Raw genomic sequence first — 22,080 nt, 5'->3', positions numbered from 1 at the left:
TGTAACCTGTCACTATTACCTATGTTTTTGCAGCCAAACCTTCAATTAGTTTATTCTTTTTGCCAATGCACAAAAGATTTTTGGTCTATGAGGAGGTAAATTATTGGAGACTGTGAAATTTACTGCTGACTTCAGTTAAATGTTTTCCTAATGCAGAGATTTGAACTCTGTGAAACATTTGCCTAGAGAAGAAAGCGAACAAACCCTTTGCCAGCTTTGCAAAAGGGCAGCTGTTTTTGTGCTGTTGCTAGGCACATTTCATTATAAAGAAAACAAGAAAGGAGAAGCATGACTCGAGCCCACCATCCCTTGGAAAGACTTTTTTTTAAGTAATTTTTGTTATCTTCATTTGCAGACCTTGCAAACTGCAATCTATTGCTTCAAAACAAACAAACAGGCCATGCTCATGCTACCCAACCAAGCCATTCCATTCATCTTGGAGAGAAAAAAGTGAGATTGTCAACTCTTATAAATATGAGTCTAGTGATATTTGTTTCCCCCTCTCCCCCGCACTTAAATCCTTGGTTCCTAAATTTATGATTATCCCTGAATCCCAGTTTTATCCTGTAAAAATAAGGATCTCACATGCTTGCAGAGAAAAAGCTTGAAAATATGCACCTTGAAAGCTCAAAACCCAGAAGACAGGCACTCTAGTTTTATAAACAGTTGCTCATTTCCTGGAAGAAACCTGTTTGAGTAAATGGAGGAAATAACTCTGTCTGTCCCAGTAGCTGGACTTTTTCCCATAAAAGCTTATAAAATTACTTGTGGGAACATCTCAAGCAAAGCTGAGAGAGCTGAAAAATTTGTGTTTCTCCAAATGTTGGTCCATCTGTTATATAATTTTATTTTATACGTAATATAGGAGAGTCCAGGCTAGGGACAGACATTCAAAAAGCCTGAGCCTGAATTGATTCAATCTTTGAAGGTTAGTCTAACCTTGGCTAGGCTAAATCGGTTTGTAATGGAACAGACATCCCAGACATGCAGGTACATGCCTGAAGTAGCTCAGGCTAAAATCCGGGGGTACTAGAGCAGCCCTCCCTTCCCTTCCACAGGGCTGAGTTGAGCGGGGCTTGGCCAGGCCCCAGCAGGATTAGGGAGGGGTTCCCTCCCCCCTCCTTGATAACAGAGCATTTATCAGCATAAAGGCAGGATTGTCCCTGACTAAATTATTCCAGTCAAGTGTCCGTTCAACCTACTCTTTACATTTCTAGGGATGGAGATTTCTCAGCTTCTCTAGGTAGCCTGTTTCAATGCTTAACCATCTTCACAGTGATAAAGTTCTTCCTAATATCCAACTTAAACTTCCCTTGCTGCATTTTAAGACTGTTGCTCTTTATCTTGTCCCTGTCAGCCATAGCGAATAATCAAATTCCATTCTCCTTATAATCACCCTTCAGGTAGTTGAAAACTTATTCAATCCCCGCATAGTCTTCCCCCACCCTTCCCCAGACTAAACAGCCCTAGTTCTTTCAGCTTTTCCTCATAAATCATGCTTTCCAGACCTCTAATAATTTTTGTCACTCTGCCCCCACCCCTCCCCAGACTAAACAGCCCTAGTTCTTTCAGCTTTTCCTCATAAATCATGCTTTCCAGACCTCTAATAATTTTTGTCACTCTGCTGTACTATTTCCAGTCTGTCCACATTGTTCTTGAAGTGTGGGGCCCCAAATCAGACATAGTACTCAATGTGAGTCCTCACTAGTGCTGAATAGAGTGGGAGACTCACTTCCCTTGATTTGCAAGAGGTGCTTCTGTTAATACAGCCCACTATGCTCATCACCTTTTTTGCAACAAGAGCACAGCTTTGGCTTGTGCTTAGTTTATGGTCTGCTGTGATGCTCAGGTTTTTGTGGGTGCTAGAGCAAATTATTTTAGTAATAGGAATAACTGCATTTATGATCATAGAGAAGTAGGACTGGGAGGGACCTCCATAGGTCATCTAGTCCCATCCCCTGTTTGAGGCAGGATTAATTATACTGCGTTAATGACAATATTGGTATTAAAGAAGACAACATTTGAGATTTGATGATGTTGGCAAAATTATTCTTATTAGCTTTAGACTTGGCAGACTTAAATGCATACTGGATTCTGGTAATGGCAAGTTATTTAAAAGGCAAAATATAAAGCCAAAGCTGAAATGTCTACTTTTGAATCTGAGCAAATTCCCTCTTCCCTTGTTTATTCTCTGTTTCATTTCAATAGCATGATGGCTGATGAACATAAAAATAGATAAGGAGTTTTTGATGCATTTCTGGTGCAGGTACCTGGAACTGGAAAGCAGTGGTCATCGAAATGAAATCAGATTGCATTACCGTTCAGACAGCCATCGCTCACACACAGAAGTGTTCCCGTACATTTTGGCAGATGATAAGTGGCATAGACTTTCTCTAGCAATCAGTGCATCACATTTGATTTTACATGTGGACTGCAATAAGTAAGTAAAGAATAGTGTTTTATACTAATATTTGGAACATTCCAACTCAGCAGTAAGTGAAAGAATAACAATTGGGTTTATTTTGTTTGCTTTTTTTGTTTTTTTAACAGAATTTATGAAAGAGTTGTGGAAAAGCCCTACATGGACTTACCTTTGGGTACAACCTTTTGGTTAGGACAGAGGAATAATGCACATGGTTTTTTTAAGGTATGTTTTTCCTCAGAAGAAAACAACTGAAACTGGCAATATTGTTAATTGTATATCCATAGCATTGAAAATATTTCAAATACTGTGATGTGTAGGATATGTCAGGTAAGAATCCTTTACATTCAGTACATCTGCGCAGGAAGTACTTGCTGACACAGGGATGTAAAAATTCCATTATCTAGCACCAATAAGGCAGCTATCATAGTTTCATAGTTGGTAGGGTCAGAAGGGACCTGAGCAGATCATCAAGTCCGACCCCCTGCCATGGCAGGAAAGACTACTGGGGTCAAACGACCCCAGCAAGGTGTTCGTCTAACCTCCTCTTAAAGACCGCCAGGGTAGGAGCCAGCACCACTTTTCTTGGAAGTTGGTTCCAGATCCTAGCTGCTCTGATAGTAAAGTAGCGCCTCCTGATATCTAGCCTGCATCTACTCTCTGCCAGCTTGTGACTGTTCTTTCTTGTCACTCCTGGTAGTGCTCGGGGAAACAGGGATTCTTCCCAATGCCTGCTGGTCCCCCCTGACTAGTTTGTAAATGGCTACTAGATCCCCCCCTCAGCCTTCTCTTGTGGAGGCTGAACAGGTTCAGGTCCCATAGCCTCTCTTTGTAGGGCCTGCCCTGCTGACTCCTGATCATGCGGGTGGCCCTCCTCTGGACCCTCTCCATGTTGTCCACATCCCTCCTGAAGTGTGGCGCCCAGAACTGGATGCAGTACTCCAACTGCGGCCTGACCAGTGTTGCATAGAGGGGAAGGATCACCTCCTTGGACCTGCTTGAGATGCATCTGTGGATGCATGACGAGGTATGGTTGGCCTTCCTTACCGCGTCCCCACACTGTCGGTCCGTGTTCATTTTGGCATCAATAATGACTCCAAGATCCTTTTCTGCCTCTGTGCTGACAAGAAGGGAGTTCCCCAGCCTGTAGGTATGCTGCTGGTTCTTTCTCCCCAGGGTGCAGTACCTTGCACTTGTCAGTGTTGAAACCCATCCTATTCTCATCCGCCCACCCCTGTAACCTGTCTAGGTCCACTTGCAGCCTATTCCTCCTTTCTAGCGTGCCCACTTCTCCCCACATCTTAGTGTCATCTGCGAATTTGAACAGGGTGCTCTTTAGACTCCGTCCAAGTCACTGATGAAGATGTTGAACACTGCAGGCCTGAGGACCGAGCCCTATGGAACCCCACTGCCCACATCCCTCCAGTTCGAATAAGACCTGTCCACCAGCACTCTCTGGGTGCGGCCCTTCAGCCAACTAGTGACCCATAGTTTTTTAATGAGAATGGGGTGAAAGTGTCGAAGGCTTTCCTAAAGTCCAGAAAGACAACATCCACTGCTACCCCTGCGTCTAAGGATTTTGTGACCTGCCCATAGAAGGCCACCAGGTTGGTCTGACAGGACCTGCCTCTAATGAACCCATGTTGGTTGCCCCTAAGCATAATCTCCCCTGCTGGCCCCTCGCAGACATACGCCAGGATTGTTTTCTCAAAAACCTTACCCAGGACTGAGGTAAGACTAACTGGCTTATAGTTTCCTGGGTCCTCCTTCCTCCCTTTTTTTTGAAAATGTCATTGGAGGTGAGATGGTGTTTGCTCCAATACCTTTCTTTGAGGAGTTTGGCTGGAACAAATAAGGTTTAACCTTATAGACCAGAGAACTATTAAGGTGGTGGTGTACGTTACCTTTCAAATATGTTAAATGCTCTTAAGTTGGGAGTGTGCACATGTCGAGGCAGGAAAAGACAAGCTATCTACTCGCTGAGTGTCTCAGAGATAATCCTCTTTGGGCGAGGATTATCTCCAGCTGGTGATAGGCAGCTTGTGTTGCAGTAACCAGTCTGCTCCATGAAGCTAATACCATTAATTTGTGGTCATCCAGTATCCCAAGAGGCACTGCTACCAGAACCCCCTCCCCCATGTGGACTAGCTATCATCCAGAATTCTGCTGTCCTGGACTGATAGATGGGAACAGCTGGGCACTGGTGAGTGGGGTGGGGGTGAGTTGGAGGGTCAAGGAAGGAAGTAAGAGGGGAGGGTGGGAAGGGGAGAGGGGGGGCAAAGAGGACCAAGTGGGTGGGGAGCTGCCAAGCAGCTGTGAGGATCAACAGTGCAGTACAGGCTTGATTCGGGTACTGGGGAGTTGCCGGACAGCTGAAGGGCTTGGTGGGGCTGATGTAGGCCTGATTCAGGCCAGTAGGGGCAATAGGCTCCAGAATTGGGTTCACAAATTGCTGTTGGAGTACTGGTGAGCCAGGCAGGCATGAAGAAGACTTGACAGCATGTGTTAACTTTAATATTGCCTAACATTCCTTATAGCTAGCATGTGCTAATTTTAACGAGCAACTATGCCTACAGTGTTCCTCAGGAAGATCATCAGCAGTCAGGGTGATGTGGTAGAAATTAAACTTGCTGCTCTAATGTGCTGTAAATCCAGTGTGTCAGAGCAGACTCGATTAATCAAGTCTTCTGGAGCATGGAAATTAACGTGCTCCAGCAGCCTCCAGCATCACGTGTATCAGTGTCCCTGCACTGAAAAATGTCAGTGGGGCACTTTGAAATAAAGGTTGTCAAATGAGCTTTAGTTCAGAGTACCCCGCTGCCATTTTTTCAGTGTGGGGATGACTGATACATGTGACACTCGGGTGCTTTTAATTAGTACAGCTCACTAATTAAAGTGTCCCCCTCCAAAAGCATGTCTGTGAATTCCCTAAGGCAGCAAAGAATTGTTATCAAATGCCAATCTTTATTAATTTGAAAAGTAAAATTACCATAATTATCTTGTGGCCTTCTCCCACAGCATAGTAGATTCTCTGAACTCTAAGAGAAAAAGCATTTGCTTGTGTTGTATTCAAAATGTGGTGCCCTGTATAAAAGTTAAGATAACACAGGTAGATAATAAAGGCAGTAGCATAACTCGGGGTGAGCAAGCTGGTCACCAATCCTCGGTGCCATTTTGGTGGCTCTCCAGGGAGTCCATGGTGCAGCAGCAGTCCCATATCTTGGCTATATGGTATAAGGAAGTACTAAATAAATGCTCAGAAACCTGTTACAGCTCAGTAGCACTGGCAAATGCCTTTTTTGTGATGCTATTGCGCAGTAGCATCGCATCATGGTTTTTGTCATGCAAGGCTACTGCACAGTAGTATCAGGCTACTGCGCAGTCAGTGTCTCATGTAGATGCTCCCACTGTGTAAGAAAACAATGTTAAACAAATTTATTTTGCATTTTGATTAATACATGGTGAGGTTTTTGATCATTCTAAGTTCATTAGGGGTGCTCCCTTGTCCAAACCCCTGCCTCTTGTTATATCTCATAAATTTCTGGGGATTGTACTGGCTGTTTGAGAGGTTCCCTGTACAATGAAAGTTTCAGATGCCTTGTAGAATAGCAGCCCGATCAGCCTCCTGTAGACATTAGGCTGCTTGAAGCCTGGATGAATTACTTTGAATACTGGCCCTTGCAACCTGCTATTTTTTTTTATTATGGGATAAATTGAATAAACAGAATGAAGGCTGCTCCTGTCTTAGAAGCAGAATAGAATCTGGGCTTTAGATGCATAGATATCATTTAGATGTATAATAGGTTGATTGGGTTCTAGCCCAATGTCTTCGTTTTAACGGTTGAGAGATACCCAAGCCAACAAGGGCAGACTTAGTTAAAATGTAGTAAGAGGGTTATCATTTCTTATCGTAAGTAAGCCAAAATAATTAAAACATTTAGCAAATGATGTGTTAATTATACTGGTTCCAGGCACACTTAATTTGCTGTATGTTCTGATAACCTGGATAGTTTTAGTCTTGCATGTATTCATCTGAATATTTTCAAGTCTTGTTTTCCATAATACTCATCCTTTTTTTCTTAAATGCTTGCTACTGTGAAGGAATATGCATCCATATCAAGGTGTAAAATGAATGATGTGGATTTGAGGATTGAATACCTCTTTTTCATTTGTTTCTCTCTTTCTTTTTACAAAAATTGAGATGTCTCAATACAACGATTTTTTTGCCTTAATGAGAAAAGTAAGCCAAATTAAATGAAATTCAGTAGACAATAGCTGCTTGTTAAATTTATCACCACTACATCCAAAATACACTGTTCTTAAAGATTTTTCAAGATAACATAAAACAAAAAGTTAAGTCCTAATAAAAAAATGTGTGGTGTAGGGCCCTAGCAGACATTACATTTATGGCACAATTAACATGTAAATTGCCCCGAGAATTACAACGTGCCACATGTTCAGCAAATTTATGGTGCCATAAAATAACAAACTAGCCACAAAGATGTTCCACATGTAATGTAGAACATACCTGTAGCTGATTTGTATGGAGTCTTAAATTGAATGTGTGACATGTGCTGCTTCATTGGATGATTGTCAGCATTACCCTGGGGCAGCTCCTGGCAGTTCTGGGGCTGCTCTGGTCCTGATAGTGACAAACAGCTGATGGTTGGCATTGGGCAGAGACAGTCCTGGATCCTAAATCTGCCTGGCACAGTTTGCAGCCTTGCCCTGCAGCCCAGGTGTGTGGTGTAACACAGGGCACTTTAAAGTGCTGTGGGCAATGGAGCTGATGGATTCCTATGGGCATTGGCATATTTACAGCCTGCAAATATGCCCAGAATCAGGGGAACCTGCCTTCAGCATCAAGGTGGCAGCACCTGGCATCAGGACACAGACCTCCTGCCCCATCCTGAGAATGGAGCAGGGGATAAGCATAGGTCCTGAACCAGGCCCTGGGGCTGTGTTATACCCCATCTGGATGCTCAGCTAAGATTCAGAACATAGCCACTCCCATGAGGTCAGGAGCAAGCTCAAGGTCGTGAACCCAGATCTGGTAATGCCCTGTTCCCCATCCCAATGCAGGATCACAGACAGGGTAACCTTAGCTGTAAATACCAAGGTCTAAATACTAAAAACTGTGTGTGCAGCTCAGTTGGGCTGCACAGACAAGTGTTTAAAAGTCCAGCGTGGGATAACCCAGGATCAGGAAGTCTCGCTCCCCGGTCTTGGGTTCCCAGCTTTGGGCTTTTGAACTCTAGGTGTGCAGTCGTGGGGTTCTGGGAACCTGAGAGCAGGGAGAGGCTCTTCTAATCTCAGGTTCCACCATCCTGGGATTTTAAATTCTGCATTTACTCTGCAGCTGGGTTGCACCTCAGTTTTTAGATCCAGGGCTACCCTGTTCCCAATCCTGCAGGCCCCAGAAATTGGGCAGGTGGCACTTATGTCCTGGACCCCAGGGCTGTCCAGTGTCTGATCCCCATGCTCAGCTGAGCATGGAGATTCATTCATGACTCATAAGTAGGCTGCAGGCATGATGTTTGGGATGGGGCATAAAATTCCTCAGATCCCAATTGTGGTGTTATTTAACATCTGCCAGGGGCCTTAGGGTTTTGGACTGCATATATTTCCAGTCTTATAGTACAATATTTCAGAAGTCATTGGTGATTTGGGTTGCATCAATTTTTAGTTGCCTAACTTGAAACCCCTTGAAGGAATCTGATTGTGTGGTACAGGTGATTTACAATTTTGGAAGATCAGGTCTCATTAGGATGTTTCAAACAGATTGTCCAAAAATTGAGGCACTCAAGACCACAAGGCAATCTGAAAATCTTCATGTAGGAGTTGGTCTTAGTTTGAAACTACTCTTGTTCCAACTGAACTAGTGTGTGGGATTTTGCCTGTAATTTGGATCAGTCCCTCTGTATTTTGATGCAGTTTTCACAGGTGTGAAAAATCTTGTTGGAATTCATTAGTATTGCTCTTCAAAACATTCTTTAAAAGTTGAGGAAAATGGAGGGGGCAGGAGATGAAAGGGACATCTGGAGTGTTTATGATAGGATGGTTTGTTTTTAAATTGCTGTTTGGCCTTTGCTTCAGAAGAGTAGCAAAGTGGCTGCTAATTATATCTTAATGACTAAGGATGCATGTAAATTCTGCCTATAAACATGTGATCTGCCCTTCTGGGTGAAGTGGGTCATTTCCAGCTGGCATATTGGAATTTCGTGCTTAATCTCTGTTCCACTAAATTCAGTCAACATGCTGCTCTGCTGCTTTGTAATAGGATGTTGTTTCTTTGGATTTTGTAGGTTATGCTTAGAAAAAACTCATCCAAATCATGAAGTGGTGAACATGGCACAGGGGACACAATGGTAGGAGTCTACTACAGACCTCCTAATCAGGATTAAGAGCTCAACCAGGAATTCACCAAGGAACTGGCTGAGGCTGCATGCTCCCAGTTCATGGTTGTCATGGGAGGCTTCAACTACCCAGACATCTCGTGGGAAGAGCGCTTGGTCAAATCTGAACAGTCACAAATCTTCCTCATGTGCATGGACGAGTTGTATCTGAGTCAAGAAGTCTATGAACCAACAAGAGGCAAAGCACTGCTTGACCTGGTACTGGCAATGGGGGACGATCTAGTCAGTGACCTAATGATTGAAGGGAATCTGGGACCATGAGCTGATCACATTCACTATCCACCATAAAGCTGGCAAGTCAGTCAGCAATGCAGAAGTCCTCGACTTCAGTAGAGCTGACTTTGACAAGTTCAGGAGGCTTGTTGGCAAGGCCCTAAGGGACCATGATCTGAAGGGGAGGGGAGTTCAGGAAAAGTGTTTGCTCCTCAAGGAAGCAATCCTGAAAGCACAAGCAATGTCTGTCCCATCTTGAAAAAAAGCCCTCATTGTTTGGCCTAGAGGGGAGTGTGCTGACTCTGGGGCCATAGAGTTGCAAGTTCAAGCCTTGGTGTGTGACCAGGGTCTTGGATGGACCCCCAGGTCCAGGAATCTTTTTCAGTGGGGGTCCTCAGGCCCACACTGTTCAACATCTTCATCAGTGACTTGGACAAGGGGGTGAAAAGCACCTTGTTCAATTTTGCGGATGACATTAAGATGTGGGGAAAAGTGGGCACTCTAGAAGAGAGGGACAGGCTACAACTAGATCTGGACAGGTTACAGAGGTGGGTGGATGAGAATAGGATGGGTTTCAATACTGACAAGTGCAAGGTACTGCACCTAGGGAGGAAGAACCAGCAGCATACCTACAGGCTGGGGGACTCCCTTCTTGTTAGCACAGAGGCAGAAAGGACCTTGGAGTCACTCTTGATTCCAAGATGAACGTGGGCCGCCAATGTGGGGACACAGTCAGGAAGGCTAACCACACCTTGTCCATAGATGCATCACGAGCAGGTCCAAGGAGGTTATCCTCCCCCTCTATGCGACATTGGTCAGACCGCAGTTGGAGTAATGTGTCCATTTCTGGGCGCCGCATTTCAGGAGGGATGTGGCAAGCATTGAGAGGATCCAGAGGAGGGCCACCCACATGATCAGGGGGCAGCAGGGTAGACCCTATGAGGAGAGGCTACGGGACCTGAACCTGTTCAGCCTTCACAAGAGAAGGCTGAGGGGGGATCTAGTGGCTGTCTATAAACTTGCCAAAGGGGACCAGCAGGCAGTGGGAGAATACCTGTTCTCCCAAGCACTACCGGGAATAACAAGGAATAACGGTCATAAGTTGACTGAGAGTAGATTCATGCAGGCATTACTTCACTGTCAGGGGGCTCAGAGCTGGAACCAACTTCCAAGGGACGTGGTGCACACTCCTATCCTGGGGGTCTTCAAAAGGAGGTTAGATAATCACCTAGCCGGGGTCGTTTGACCCCAGCCTTTTTTCCTGCCCTTGGCAGGGAGTTGGACTTGATGATCTGATTAGGTCCCTTCCGACCCTTGTACATCTAGTTGTAGCCTACCAACTATGAAATTGTAAAACTATGAAAAGGGCACAGTAGCCCCCTTGGCTCTGCAGGGAACTAGGGGACCTCCTGCATCTAAAAAGAAAGACCTATAAAGGATGGAAGACTGGAACCACCTCAAAGAAGGAGTATTCTGCACTGGTCCGGACCTGTAGGGAGTGAACCAGGAAAGCCAAGGCTATGACTGAACTCCAACTGGCTACACGTATCAAAGACAATAAAGATTTTTTTTGAGATATGTGGGGGGCCAGAGGAAAAGCAAGGGTAACATTGGACCCCTGCTAAACCATATGGGACAGCTGACAACCGACGCCCAGGAAAAAGCCAACGTGCTTAATGGGTATTTTGTGTTGGTTTTTGACAAGCCCCGAGGGATGGCCTGGCTCAGTATGGTACAGCACAGCCAGGGTGAGAGAGAATTGTTACCCTACATCAATGTAGACCATGTGAAGGAACACCTTGAGAGGCTGGACACCTTCAAGTCTGCTGGCCCAAACAGTTTACCCCCCAGGGTACTTAAGGAGCTGGAAGGCATCGTAGCTCAGCCACTGGCATGGATCTTTTAGAACTCGTGGCGCTCAAGTGAAGTGCCCGAAGATTGGAAGAAGGCCAATGTGGTGCCTATCTTCAAGAAAGGGAGGAAAGTAGATCTAGGGAATTACAGGCCTATCAGCCTGACCTCTATCCTGGGGAAGATCTTGGAAAAAATCATCAAAGAGGCAATTCTTGGCAAACTGGCTGATGGCAACATCCTGAGGGATAGCCAGCATGGGTTTGTTGTGGGTAGGTCTTGCCTGACCAATCTTATCTCCTTCTATGACCAGGTGACACATCACCTGGACAAGGGAGAAGAGATTGATGTCATATATCTTGATTTTAAAAAAGCCTTTGATCTGGTGTTCCATGATCTCCTCATGGAAAAATTGACCAACTGCGGCCTCAGCTACATCACAGTCCGATGGTGGTGGAATTGGCTCTGAGGTCGGACCTAGAGAGTGGTAATAGATGGAAGTAAACCATTGTGGTGCACTGTGACCAGTGGGGTCCCCCAAGGCTCTGTCCTTGAGCCTATACTCTTTAACATCTTTATTAATGATGTGGACATTGGTATCAGAGGTGGACTGGCCAAGTTTGCCACTGACACCAAACTTTGGGGTAAAGCGTCCACACCTGAGGATAGGATGGTGATCCAGGCTGACCTAAACAGGCTCAGAAAATGGGCGGACGAAAACCTGATGGCGTTCAACACCAAAAAATGCAAGGTACTCCACCTTGTGGGGAGAAAACCCTGCCAGCACGCTTATAGGCTTGGCAGTGCTACGCTTGCTAGCACCACAGCTGAAAGGGACTTGGGGGTCATGATTGTCCACAAGATGAATATGAACCACCAATGCAATGTCGCAGCTTGTAAAGCAAGCAAAACTCTGGCTTGCATCCATAGATGCTTCTCAGTCAAATCCCAGGATGTCATTCTCTCGCTGTACTCGGCCTTGGTGAGGCCGCAGCTGGAATACTGCATCCAGTTCTGGGCTCCACAATTTAAAAAGGATGTCAAGAAGCTTGAGGGAGTCCAGAGGAGAGCCACGCACATCAGAGGGCAGGAGGGCAGGCCATATGATGAGAGGTTGAGAGCCATGGGACTCTTCAGCTTGGAAAAGTGCAGGCTTAGGGGAACCTGGTGGCTGCCTATAAGTATATAAGGGGGGTACATCAGGATTTGGGGGAACACCTGTTCACCAGAGTGCCCCAAGGGACAACAAGTTCAAACAGTCACAAACTCCTCCAAGACTGTTTCAGGCTGGATATAACGAAAAACTTCTTTACTGTCTGAGCCCCAAAGGCCTGGAACAGACTGCCTCCAGAAGTGGTGCAAGCACCTGTTCTGGACTCCTTTAAGAGACATTTGGATGTTTATCTTGCTGGGATCCTGTGATCCCCAGCTAACTTCCTGCCCCTGGGGCAGGGGGCTGAACTTGATGATCTTTTGAGGTCCCTTCCAGCCCTAATGTCTATGAAATCTGTAAGTATTAGTGTTAATGACTTTTCATGACTCTGCCAAACAGATTAAAGAAAGTTATTGTAGTTTAGTGTTATTTCATTTTATTTAAAATTGTGTCAAAGTTACTGAAACTGGAAATGATTTTCAGATTTCTTTCAAAGGTCATTTTCAAGCTTTTCTGCATTATCTACAGTGAACTCAAAACAGACAAACTTTTGCTGCTAATTTACATCTTGACATTTAATTGCATTTTCTTTAAAAATGGTGTAGCATATGTGTACATTTATTGCTACCTATTTTACTTTCTCTTTATTCTCCCATCAGCATGCTGGGTGCAAACAAAAGTAATATATTCATAAACATTGTTGGACTTTTTCCATGATTTTTTGTGTGTGGGCTTTAATGTTTTATATGGTGATTCTTACTAGGGGATATAATTTTGATAGGTAAGAAAAATACATCCTCTTCTTTTTTTTTTTTTTTCCTCCATTTGTACACAGGGCATAATGCAGGATGTACAGTTACTTGTCATGCCTCAAGGATTTATTTCTCAATGCCCAGATCTTAATCGCAGTAAGTCTCTTTGTTCTTGTGCCAACACATGAAGTTGTACTTTTTACTTTTTTGCTTAATTTCTGTCTTGCAAACCATCGTAAAATCTTTCACTACTTTGTATTGGTTGTCAGGTATGGAATGTACAAATAGAAAGTATTGTAAATACACCTTGACAAATATGTATTTGTAATTGCAGCATGTCCAACATGTAATGACTTTCATGGACTTGTGCAGAAAATTATGGAACTGCAGGACATTTTAGCAAAAACATCAGCTAAGGTAATACTTATGTAGAGATGTAGGGGCAGATGTGGGGTAAGATCTGTTATTATAATTCATAAGAATGTGTGTATAAAATGAGATGTGTGTATGTTTATATATTTATACATTTTATATGTATTTATCTGGCTGTCTAGGTACACAGACTTTCAGTCCTTATCTGCAATGTTTTAATTGACTATTACATTTTAATAGTAAACAGAATCAAAATCCTGGAACAAGGAAAGGGCTCATAAATATTCAAGCTCTATCTATCAGGCTAACGATTCAATAAAACTAGGATGAAACAGGTTACCCTGTTTACAGTGCTTATTGCAGTAGAATTTATTGGTTCGTGACTTTTCTAAAACTGTGCTATCCAAAGAACATTCAAACAAAAAACAAAACAAAACCCAAGCTTGGGGGTTGAGTACCCAAAGCAGTACCTGCTGCTGTCAGATGATCATTTAAAAATATTAATGACTCCCTGTGAACATGCACGCACGCACGCACGCACGCACACACACACACACACACACATTCTGATTCAAGGGCAGGGCAGGAAAAATTATACATGTAAAATGTTAACATTCTATATAATTTTCTAATCACACCTTACTTGCTAACTGTTTGAATATTTACAAATGGGCAGATCAGGCAATATAAAGATGACAGACAGGGGGCCATGTCCATCTTACTCTTTATAATTTTGTGATATTATTTTTATGTGAGCAAAGTGGGCAGTATTGTGTCCAGCTTCATATTTTTTGTTTTCCAAACGGCTGAACAAGTTTAACATTTCATATTTAACCATCATTGTAGCAGGTTCATGGTCGTGATGCCCCCTGGTGGCTATGCATTCCCCGTCTGGCTCAGGGTCTAATGTAGCCCTCTCTTGTTCATACACCTGCCATTTTCTTGTTCTTGTTAGAGAGAGTGTAAGGGAGGCTGTTAGAGAGACCTGAGTCCATGCAAATCACTACTGGGCCCCTCCCGAACTCCTTTCACTTCAGCTTGGCCCTGGAGCCTAAGAGGCCCTTTTTGGCTCGCCTGTACCCCTGTGGGGCTCCTGTAGCATTAAGGGCAGATTGTGTGACTCCATTCCCCTATACCACGTCCCAAGCCTGGCAGGTGTTACCATACCGTTATTTACTCTGTAGGTTCTTGTTGGGTCCTTTAGCCTAGACCTATGATACAGGACCTGGCTTCTAGGCTCCAGCCTCCCTGCCTGTGGGCTTCTGACCCTCTCAGTATCTGCTGGTGGTCCTTCTTGGACTTTTGGCCCCTCCTGGGCCCTGACTCTGGAACAATTGGGACCACCCAACTTCCCTAGCTCTGGCAGTCTATGTCTAAAACCCTTCTTGGGTCACCAGCTCTTTGAGTAGGCCTGGAGCCTGCCTCTGCAGGGCTCAGAACTAACCCACAAGTGTAACTTTAAACAAAATACCTATGCCCTCTGGCAGATGCCTAAACTCTTTCTGGGCTTACCATACAATAGAGAGCCCCTGCCTGCACAAGCTGGCCTTTCTTTGTGCCCCAGGAAGCTTTCTCCTGTTTCCAGACCTGCAGAGTCACTTACCCTGTTTCATTGTGACTTCAGGAGCCCTACCGCTCTGCTGCCAGGAGCTCCTCTTTTCCTGGCTCCCAGGCCTAGACTTCCTGATCGTAGAAGCCTTTGGCTTATATAGCTCCAGCCTGGCCCTCTGCCTGTCAGGTGACTTTCCAAGTACCCCCCGCTTGCCACCTGAAAGCAGCCTCTCTGGCTGCTTGCCCTCTTAAAGGAGCAGGCACACCCCACCACCCTGCTACAATCATCTACCCATTTTCATATGTACTTTTTCATTCTGCATTTCTTGATGGTAGAGGATAGTTTATTATTTTAATAGCAATATGGAAATCATATTTATTTAATTACTGACCTACTCTTTATGAAACTTATGCAGTTGTCCCGAGCTGAGCAGAGGATGAATAAGTTGGATCAGTGCTATTGTGAAAGGACATGCACTGTGAAGGGCAGCATCTACAGGGAATTTGAATCCTGGACAGATGGCTGTAAGAACTGCACTTGCATGGTATGGCTACAATTTGAATACAAACTTGGGGACCCTCATGTCTTTTGTGCCCAGTTTTATGGAGACAATATAATGATGAAACTTCTGGAGTTTCCTCAAGGTGGTCCTAGAAAACTTGTTTTGAATCTAAAGTACTCTGCAGTCTAATAATAAAAATGTTTCACATTTGTTTCAGTAGTCCTAGCATATGTAGTTCTTCTAGATTTTTCCTGCAAGCTTAGGGAAATGCTAAGCAATATACGTAACTATCTCATGGTCTTTCCTTATTCTGTGTTATAGCCAGTTTCCCTGGATAATTAATTCTCTGGTTCTTTTATCCACTATACACATAGCCTTTTTCTTAGCAGATGATTTAATGGATCCCTGGTGTCCAATTCCATTTAGCTTCTTTTGGTTACATCTTAACATGCAATAAAATGTAAAGACTCTATACATGTTCTGTTATATCACAAGTGAAAAGGATTTGTTTTAAACTGGGTGGAAGACTCCCTCAGGTATCAACATTCCAGAATTAATTGCACGTATCTTAGCGAGTACCAAACAATGATGTCTTGATTAGGGCACATCCACTTTAAACATATTAGATTTATTTGGAGTAATTAAATATCAAATTCAAAGTCCATTAGAAATTGGTGGAAGGACTCTAATTTACTCAAATAGAAGATGACTCTGAGTATAAGATGACACCCCAATAATTAGGTTCTATATGTGGAGAATTTTATAAATTTAATATAATTTTCCAGGTATAGAATCTAATTATATTGGAGTTTTGCCTTGAATTTGTCCCCTTCCCACTGCTACAGTAGGGAAAACAAATATGGGGGTAAGGTAGACCTTTTGCCCTCTACCCACCCCTCAACTTCTTCCTTCTGCAGCCCCTCCCGTCCCTCCTTCTTATTGTCAGACTCTGCTTTCCCTGAGCACATGGACGGGAGGAACACATTTGAAAAAACTGACCTTGATATATAAATATAGTTGTAGCAATTTGCATATGGTACCCATAGACTTAGATCACTCAGAAATGATGCATTTTTGCCTTTGATGAAACTGCTGCAAGTTTTAGCATAGGTACTCCATAAGCATACTTTTAAGTAGCGCTTTAGCCTCTACTTAGAGTACAAACTATACATGATATTAGTCCAAAGAGAAAAGGCTCATGATTTACCATGTAGTTTGTTGGCCTGGGCACCACCAGAGTCAACAGCATTTCAAGCCATGGTCACTCCACAGCTCAGCACTGTTCAGCACATGTGTACATTCCAGATACCCACCCCTCTCCCCCCACAGGATCCATGTGCTAATTAGCTCCCACTCATGACTGGAACCAGGTGTTCTTGTCATGAGTCTTGGGATCCTCCAAAAATATATATGTAGCTAGAGTAACCAGCTTCACCTCATGGAGGGTAGGCCCACACTAATTGTATGCCAGGCTGAGAGAGGGGACAACAGAGTTTCTGGGTGACCTGTATGGGGCCACATTTAAGGCTGGTTAAAAAACAGGAATAATTGGAAATGGGAAAGAAAGGTGCAGCTCAGCGGTGGGAGTGAAGTGGAAATTGAAATGTATACAGTGTAGTGGCTCACCATGACTTGGAAAAGAGTCAGTGCTGAGGGTGGACTATGCTCGGTGGGCACTACCATGTTTTACTCAGATGGGTTGCACTAACCTATCCTTGTGGTAGGTTCCTATCAGCATGTTTGCCCCATGTGGGCCATGTGTTTTATAGTCATGCTCAGTGTTGGCTGCATTTAATCAGCTTCATAGTTGGTTTCCATTACTGAGCACTTGCTGCTTTTAACAGCAGTTCAAAGACAGGCAATGTATTTAATGCAGTTTCCTTGTATGTGAATGTAAGATGATGGGCTTTTTCCCCGATGCCAATTATGAGGGGGGAAACCTCATCTTTTATTCAAGCAAAAATGCTACTACCCTGCACTTTGGATTAAGTCCTGAAGCCCTTAATTTATATGGTGCAGCCCTTAACATGCTGAACTATTTTTCTTGTATGACGGTTGTCTTTTTAGGCTCTCTTCACATTGTTGCATCTGGGCACGGTGCCACATAGCACGACTTTCCATGCCCATTTGCTTCTGCTTTGTTTGTGCCAACTCTTGAAAATGAGTCAATATCATTTTCTTAGAGTAGTGCTGAGCCTCTGCCAATAAGCATGCTCAAGACAGAGAGCCTAAGAGTAGCATGAAGCATGTGTTCAGTGCTTCTGTTAGGTTAGAGAAGCCTCATTTTTCAGGAGTTGGAACAGAGGAGGGGTTAGTGTTTGGGGCATCTTTCACAGCAGTGTTCCTAGATGTAGCATGGAAGTGGCAGAGTTATGCCCTGGTTCTACAGATTTCTTGGGGGAGAATTTACCGATTTAGGTTTTTAGCAGGTTTTTGATGCTAAGAGCTTTAGACAGAAGATACTACTAGCATTCTACCAAATCTGAAAGAGAGGGTAAAATGCTTGTAATTGAAATAGTGTTAAATATATTATATGTTTTTGTCAGATTTTTCTTACAGCTATGATATTATCTTTTAAAAAATACATTCTGTCTTTCATGTGAAAGTCAGAAGGAAGAGTATTGTTCTAAGAAGCTTTTATATTTCACACTAATCTGCCCATTATGCTGATGATTGGCAGAATGTTTAAACTCCAAATGATTTAAGTTTTTTTTTCTATAAGCAAAGCTATTACCATCTTAAAGAGGCCCATATGCCTATATAAAAAGCCTGTTTGGGGTGATGTTTCATAAAAGTAAATGGTTCTTTCCTTATCAGGGCCATCCTGGGGGGGTGAGTCAGGGTGACTGCCCCAGACCCTGCGCTTTGGAAGGGCCCCACGGTCAGTCCTGTATAGGCCCCACCGCCAACTCCCTCTCCCCCCTTGCTCTGCCAGCTTTGAATGCTTGTCATCCACCCTCCCCAGGCCCCGCACAGGCTGATATGCCTCAGGCCCTGCACGCCCCTAGGGACAACTGTGATCCTTATAATTACAAAAAGAAACTTTGTGTATATCCTATTTTCCCTCCAAAATCAGTTCCTCCCCACCCCCAAATTGGGGTGCATGTCCTAAGTGGGGAAGATGTTTACTTTATTGGAAAAGAAGCATGCCTGGAGATACTGTGCATGCCATGCAGCTGTCAAGATACTTGCTGTTTGTGTCTTGCTGAGCAAATGGAAGGGGTGGGGTCCTGTGCTAACCCTCTCACAGCTGTAATCATTGGCTGAGCACTGTAGGTTGTGCCTGAAGTAGCAAGTGAGCTAATGATAATATCTTGATGAGGTTTGTGTTGTGGGAATAACATGCTATTTAGAAGAACTTTATATAAAGAACTACTTACAGTAAAAAAAAACTAACAGTTTTACTACTGCCCTTGCAAGGGTCGGAGCCTGACTTGTGTCACAAAGTCCTTCTGGGAACACAGTATCCAGGAAGTAAGGCATGTGAGAAGACCCGTGTCCAGTGGTGGTGTGGTGTCCTCTGGTAGATGCCCGACTCCTGCCTTTTCTGGTCCCTTGGGTACCCTTCCCTACCACTCGTCTGCCATGCCCTGATATTGTGGTCCTATTTGTGTCCTATGACACTAGGTGCCTTATTGTGTTTGTGGCCTTTGTCTCCCCCTGTAGCTATGCCAGTGTCTTGCAGATAGGACACACTACTTCATCGGAGAGGTCACCTGACTCCACCACAGTGGTTGGACTTCTTGGGCCTCAAAACCTTTGTAGGGGCTTTGGCCCTTTTTCTCTACCTGGGCCCCTCTTAACCTAGGCCCACTGCACTGGACCTTGGCTTCTGGCCTCCAGCCCCAGTCTTGTCCCTTTTCTGGGCTCTGGGCCTTTGGCCCTGTTCTTGCCCCTCCCAGGCTCTGGGTCCCCTCTGGCCCTAGTTGTGCCTTTCTCCAGCTTTGGGCTTCTTTGGCCTCATGTCTATCCCTCTCAGACTTCAACTCTGACCTTCCTGAATTCAGGCCATCTCTGTTGCTCCTCTCAGGCTCAGGCATTGGCCTTCTCAGTCTTATGTCACCAGTATCTTACACCTGCCCTTGGCAGGACTGTAAACCCCAGTGTGCCCCTCAGACCACTCCCCTGTGACTTAAACTTCGGTATGCCCCAGGCACCCCACTGTGGCCTTCTCTTCACTCTTTTTAGCCATACCCAGTCATCAGTAATAGATGAGAACATAAAGAAAAGCTACCGCTTTAATGAAAACTCCCGCCTCTGGGTTAATAAACATTAGAACAGCCCCTATCTCCTGGGGCTCTCACCTCTCTGCCTTTGGAGCTCTTCAGCGCCTGCAAAAGGGTTTGCATGCAGCTGCTCTCTCTGAAGAGCTTGGCTCCCGGCAAGTCACCAGTCCTCCTCTTCTTCCTCCTAAGTGTTCAGCTTCTTTACTCCAGAGTGCTGTCCTATCAGAGCCTGGTGACTCAGCAGTCCCATGGGATAGTAGTCCCCTTCAGATCTAATAGGCAGCTTGCTCTTCTCCACTGCAGCTTAGGTCTGCTGTGTGCCGCCCTTGCCTCAGCTACCTGCTGTGTTCTTCCCCTCTTTAGTAACAGGAGCCTTTGACTCCCTGTTACAGCATCCCATGAGACAGTCAGCATGGTTCAGAAACAATCTTTTTTCTATAATCTGTCTTCCAACAAGTTGTATGATTTATTTGTGGGAGGATGGTGTGTACTGTGTGTGAGAAAATACGGTATGACTTGAGTGTTACTTAGGAATAATTGCATTTAATAAGTAGCTTCTAAACTCTTATATGCCACAAAAAACCTCAGTTCCAGTGAATATACTTTTTAAAAATATGTTTTATTTTTCCTAGAATGGTACTGTCCAGTGTGAAGCACTGATTTGCCCATTTTCTGATTGTCCACTTAATTCTGCTCCTGCATACGTGGATGGCAAATGCTGTAAAGAATGCCAACGTAAGTATTATTACATTTTTGTCTGTCAAATAATGTATTTTGTAATGTGAAGGAAAGACTAGTCTTTCAAAAGAGATGTCACCCATAGAGTTGGTCATAATATGTGTGGGTTTTGGGAGGGATTATTGAAACCGAGATATATATAATGTAATAGCTGGCACTTTTTGAATTTTAGGGTTCTGAATTTTTGATAAAAGATTAAAAAAATCAAGGAGAACAGAACAATTCTAGGATTTGGTTTATTTGCCTGAAATCTTAATTTCCTTAAAAAAAAAAAAATTACTATGCCACTGTTCACCACTGTCCTCATTGTCTTCAGTCTTGTTTCATTGGGCAAACCAACAGAAATCTGTTACCTTTCTTGTTCTGACTACTATTTCCATCTTTTGCAATTTTAGAAAAATATCCTTTTCACAACATTTCTAGTACACTAGAAATAGTATGTTTTGCATCTTGTTCTGTAATTAAGGGAACATGAAACTCTATCTTAAAAAACCCCTAAGAGACCAGCACAAGTTGATCACTTAGAGATGTTCTTATGTAAAGGTCAGAAAAATCTGTATTGGAAACTGTATGGGGATAATGTAATGTGGTTGCTTTAGACAAGGGGTTGCTTGTGTTTGGCTCATTGCAGACTAGAGTTAGGGAGAAGAATGTTTAGATTAATAGGATTCCTGTTTGGGGTGATATAATACTTCACATTTATTGTGGTACATGATGGACAGATACATTATATTTGTTTTTCCTAAAGAAGAGCTGAACACATTCTTAAGCATCACTGCATTAAAGCTGCATATATTTCTTTGGTTGGGTGTTTTTGAAGCTGTCCTGTGTGTTGCTTCAGTACCCCACTGTCATGTATAATATTCTCTTACACAGTATATAGAAATGTGTGGCTAATTAGAATGACAAGTTGTAAGAAAAAATTCAAGAAGACATTTTGTACTCCATTGATCTTACTCCCACAGGAGTTTATTAATATTTAATTTTGTTAGAAGTTACATAAAGACCATCCCATTTTATGAAGCCTTATTAACTTATTCAAGTAGATTAAATCTAATTGAGAAGAAAGTAGAGTTCAAATGTACTTTTACTAGGAACGTAACATTTCTGTGAGGATTCTGTGATTTGGAGGATTGATAATGGGATGTGAGGCCTGCCATTTGTAGGTCACCATTTGAAATTTTGACCGCCTGCGTAGAGATTGAAATTCTTCATCCAGTAACTTTACAACACAGGTGTCAAACATGCAACCCGTGGGCTGGATTTGGCCTGTATAGTTGCTTTTTTTGGCCTGCTGAGCTACCAGCAAATCACTGTAAGTTGTGGGGTATAGCAGGAGGGTGAGCAAGGCTAGATAGAACCACGGTTGTAGACCAGCTATTTTACTCTTTGCCACTGTCATGGCCCCAGCTGCTTGGCTGCCTCACAGCGGAGGTACTAAATTGAAATGTACATTACACAATTACAGGGAGACGATCCCAATGTGGGGAAAAAAGGGGAAAGGGACCAAGAGGCTTCCTTGGCTGACCAGAGAAATCCAGAGTAGTCTATGGGCTAAAAGGGGGGCATAAAAAAAGTGGAAACGGGGAGAGATTACTAAAGAGGAGTATACCTCCTCTGCTTGTGCTTGTAGGGAGGCATTTAGACAGGCCAAAGCTACCATGGAGCTGAGGATGGCATCCCAAGGTAAGGATAACAAAAAATTGTTTTTTAGATATATAGGGAGTAAAAGGAAGGCCCAGGGTGGAATAGGACCTCTACTAAATGGGCATAAGCAATTGGTGACGGACAGGGGGGACAAGGCTGAACTCCTCAATGAGTTCTTTGCCTCTGTGTTCCTAAGCGAGGGGCAAGACAAGTCTCTCACTGGGATGGTAGAGAGG

The 22,080-nt window shown here is 43.8% G+C and overlaps 1 protein-coding gene across 4 annotated transcripts in view; it reads left to right on the top strand.

Moving 5' to 3' along the window:
* NELL2 (neural EGFL like 2) overlaps nucleotides 1–22,080 on the top strand; it is a 250,335-nt gene that overhangs the window by 17,459 nt on the left and 210,796 nt on the right. For 2 of the 4 annotated variants that reach the window (XM_025208486.1, XM_025208477.1), the window contains exons 3-8: nucleotides 2,267–2,440; nucleotides 2,551–2,647; nucleotides 12,891–12,963; nucleotides 13,142–13,224; nucleotides 15,147–15,275; nucleotides 20,092–20,194. In XM_025208486.1, coding sequence (XP_025064271.1) covers nucleotides 2,267–2,440; nucleotides 2,551–2,647; nucleotides 12,891–12,963; nucleotides 13,142–13,224; nucleotides 15,147–15,275; nucleotides 20,092–20,194 — 659 coding nt within the window. Of the gene's footprint in view, nucleotides 1–2,208; nucleotides 2,441–2,550; nucleotides 2,648–12,890; nucleotides 12,964–13,141; nucleotides 13,225–15,146; nucleotides 15,276–20,091; nucleotides 20,195–22,080 lie in introns of all 4 variants that reach the window. The other 2 variants (XM_025208491.1, XM_025208498.1) reach the window with 1 other exon arrangement.

Source organism: Alligator sinensis, unplaced genomic scaffold (assembly GCF_000455745.1).
Source record: "Alligator sinensis unplaced genomic scaffold, ASM45574v1 scaffold147_1, whole genome shotgun sequence".
In the NCBI taxonomy this organism is placed as follows: domain Eukaryota; kingdom Metazoa; phylum Chordata; order Crocodylia; family Alligatoridae; genus Alligator; species Alligator sinensis.
The sequence above is the reverse complement of the archived record's forward strand: the minus strand, read 5'-3'. Positions and strand labels throughout refer to the sequence as shown.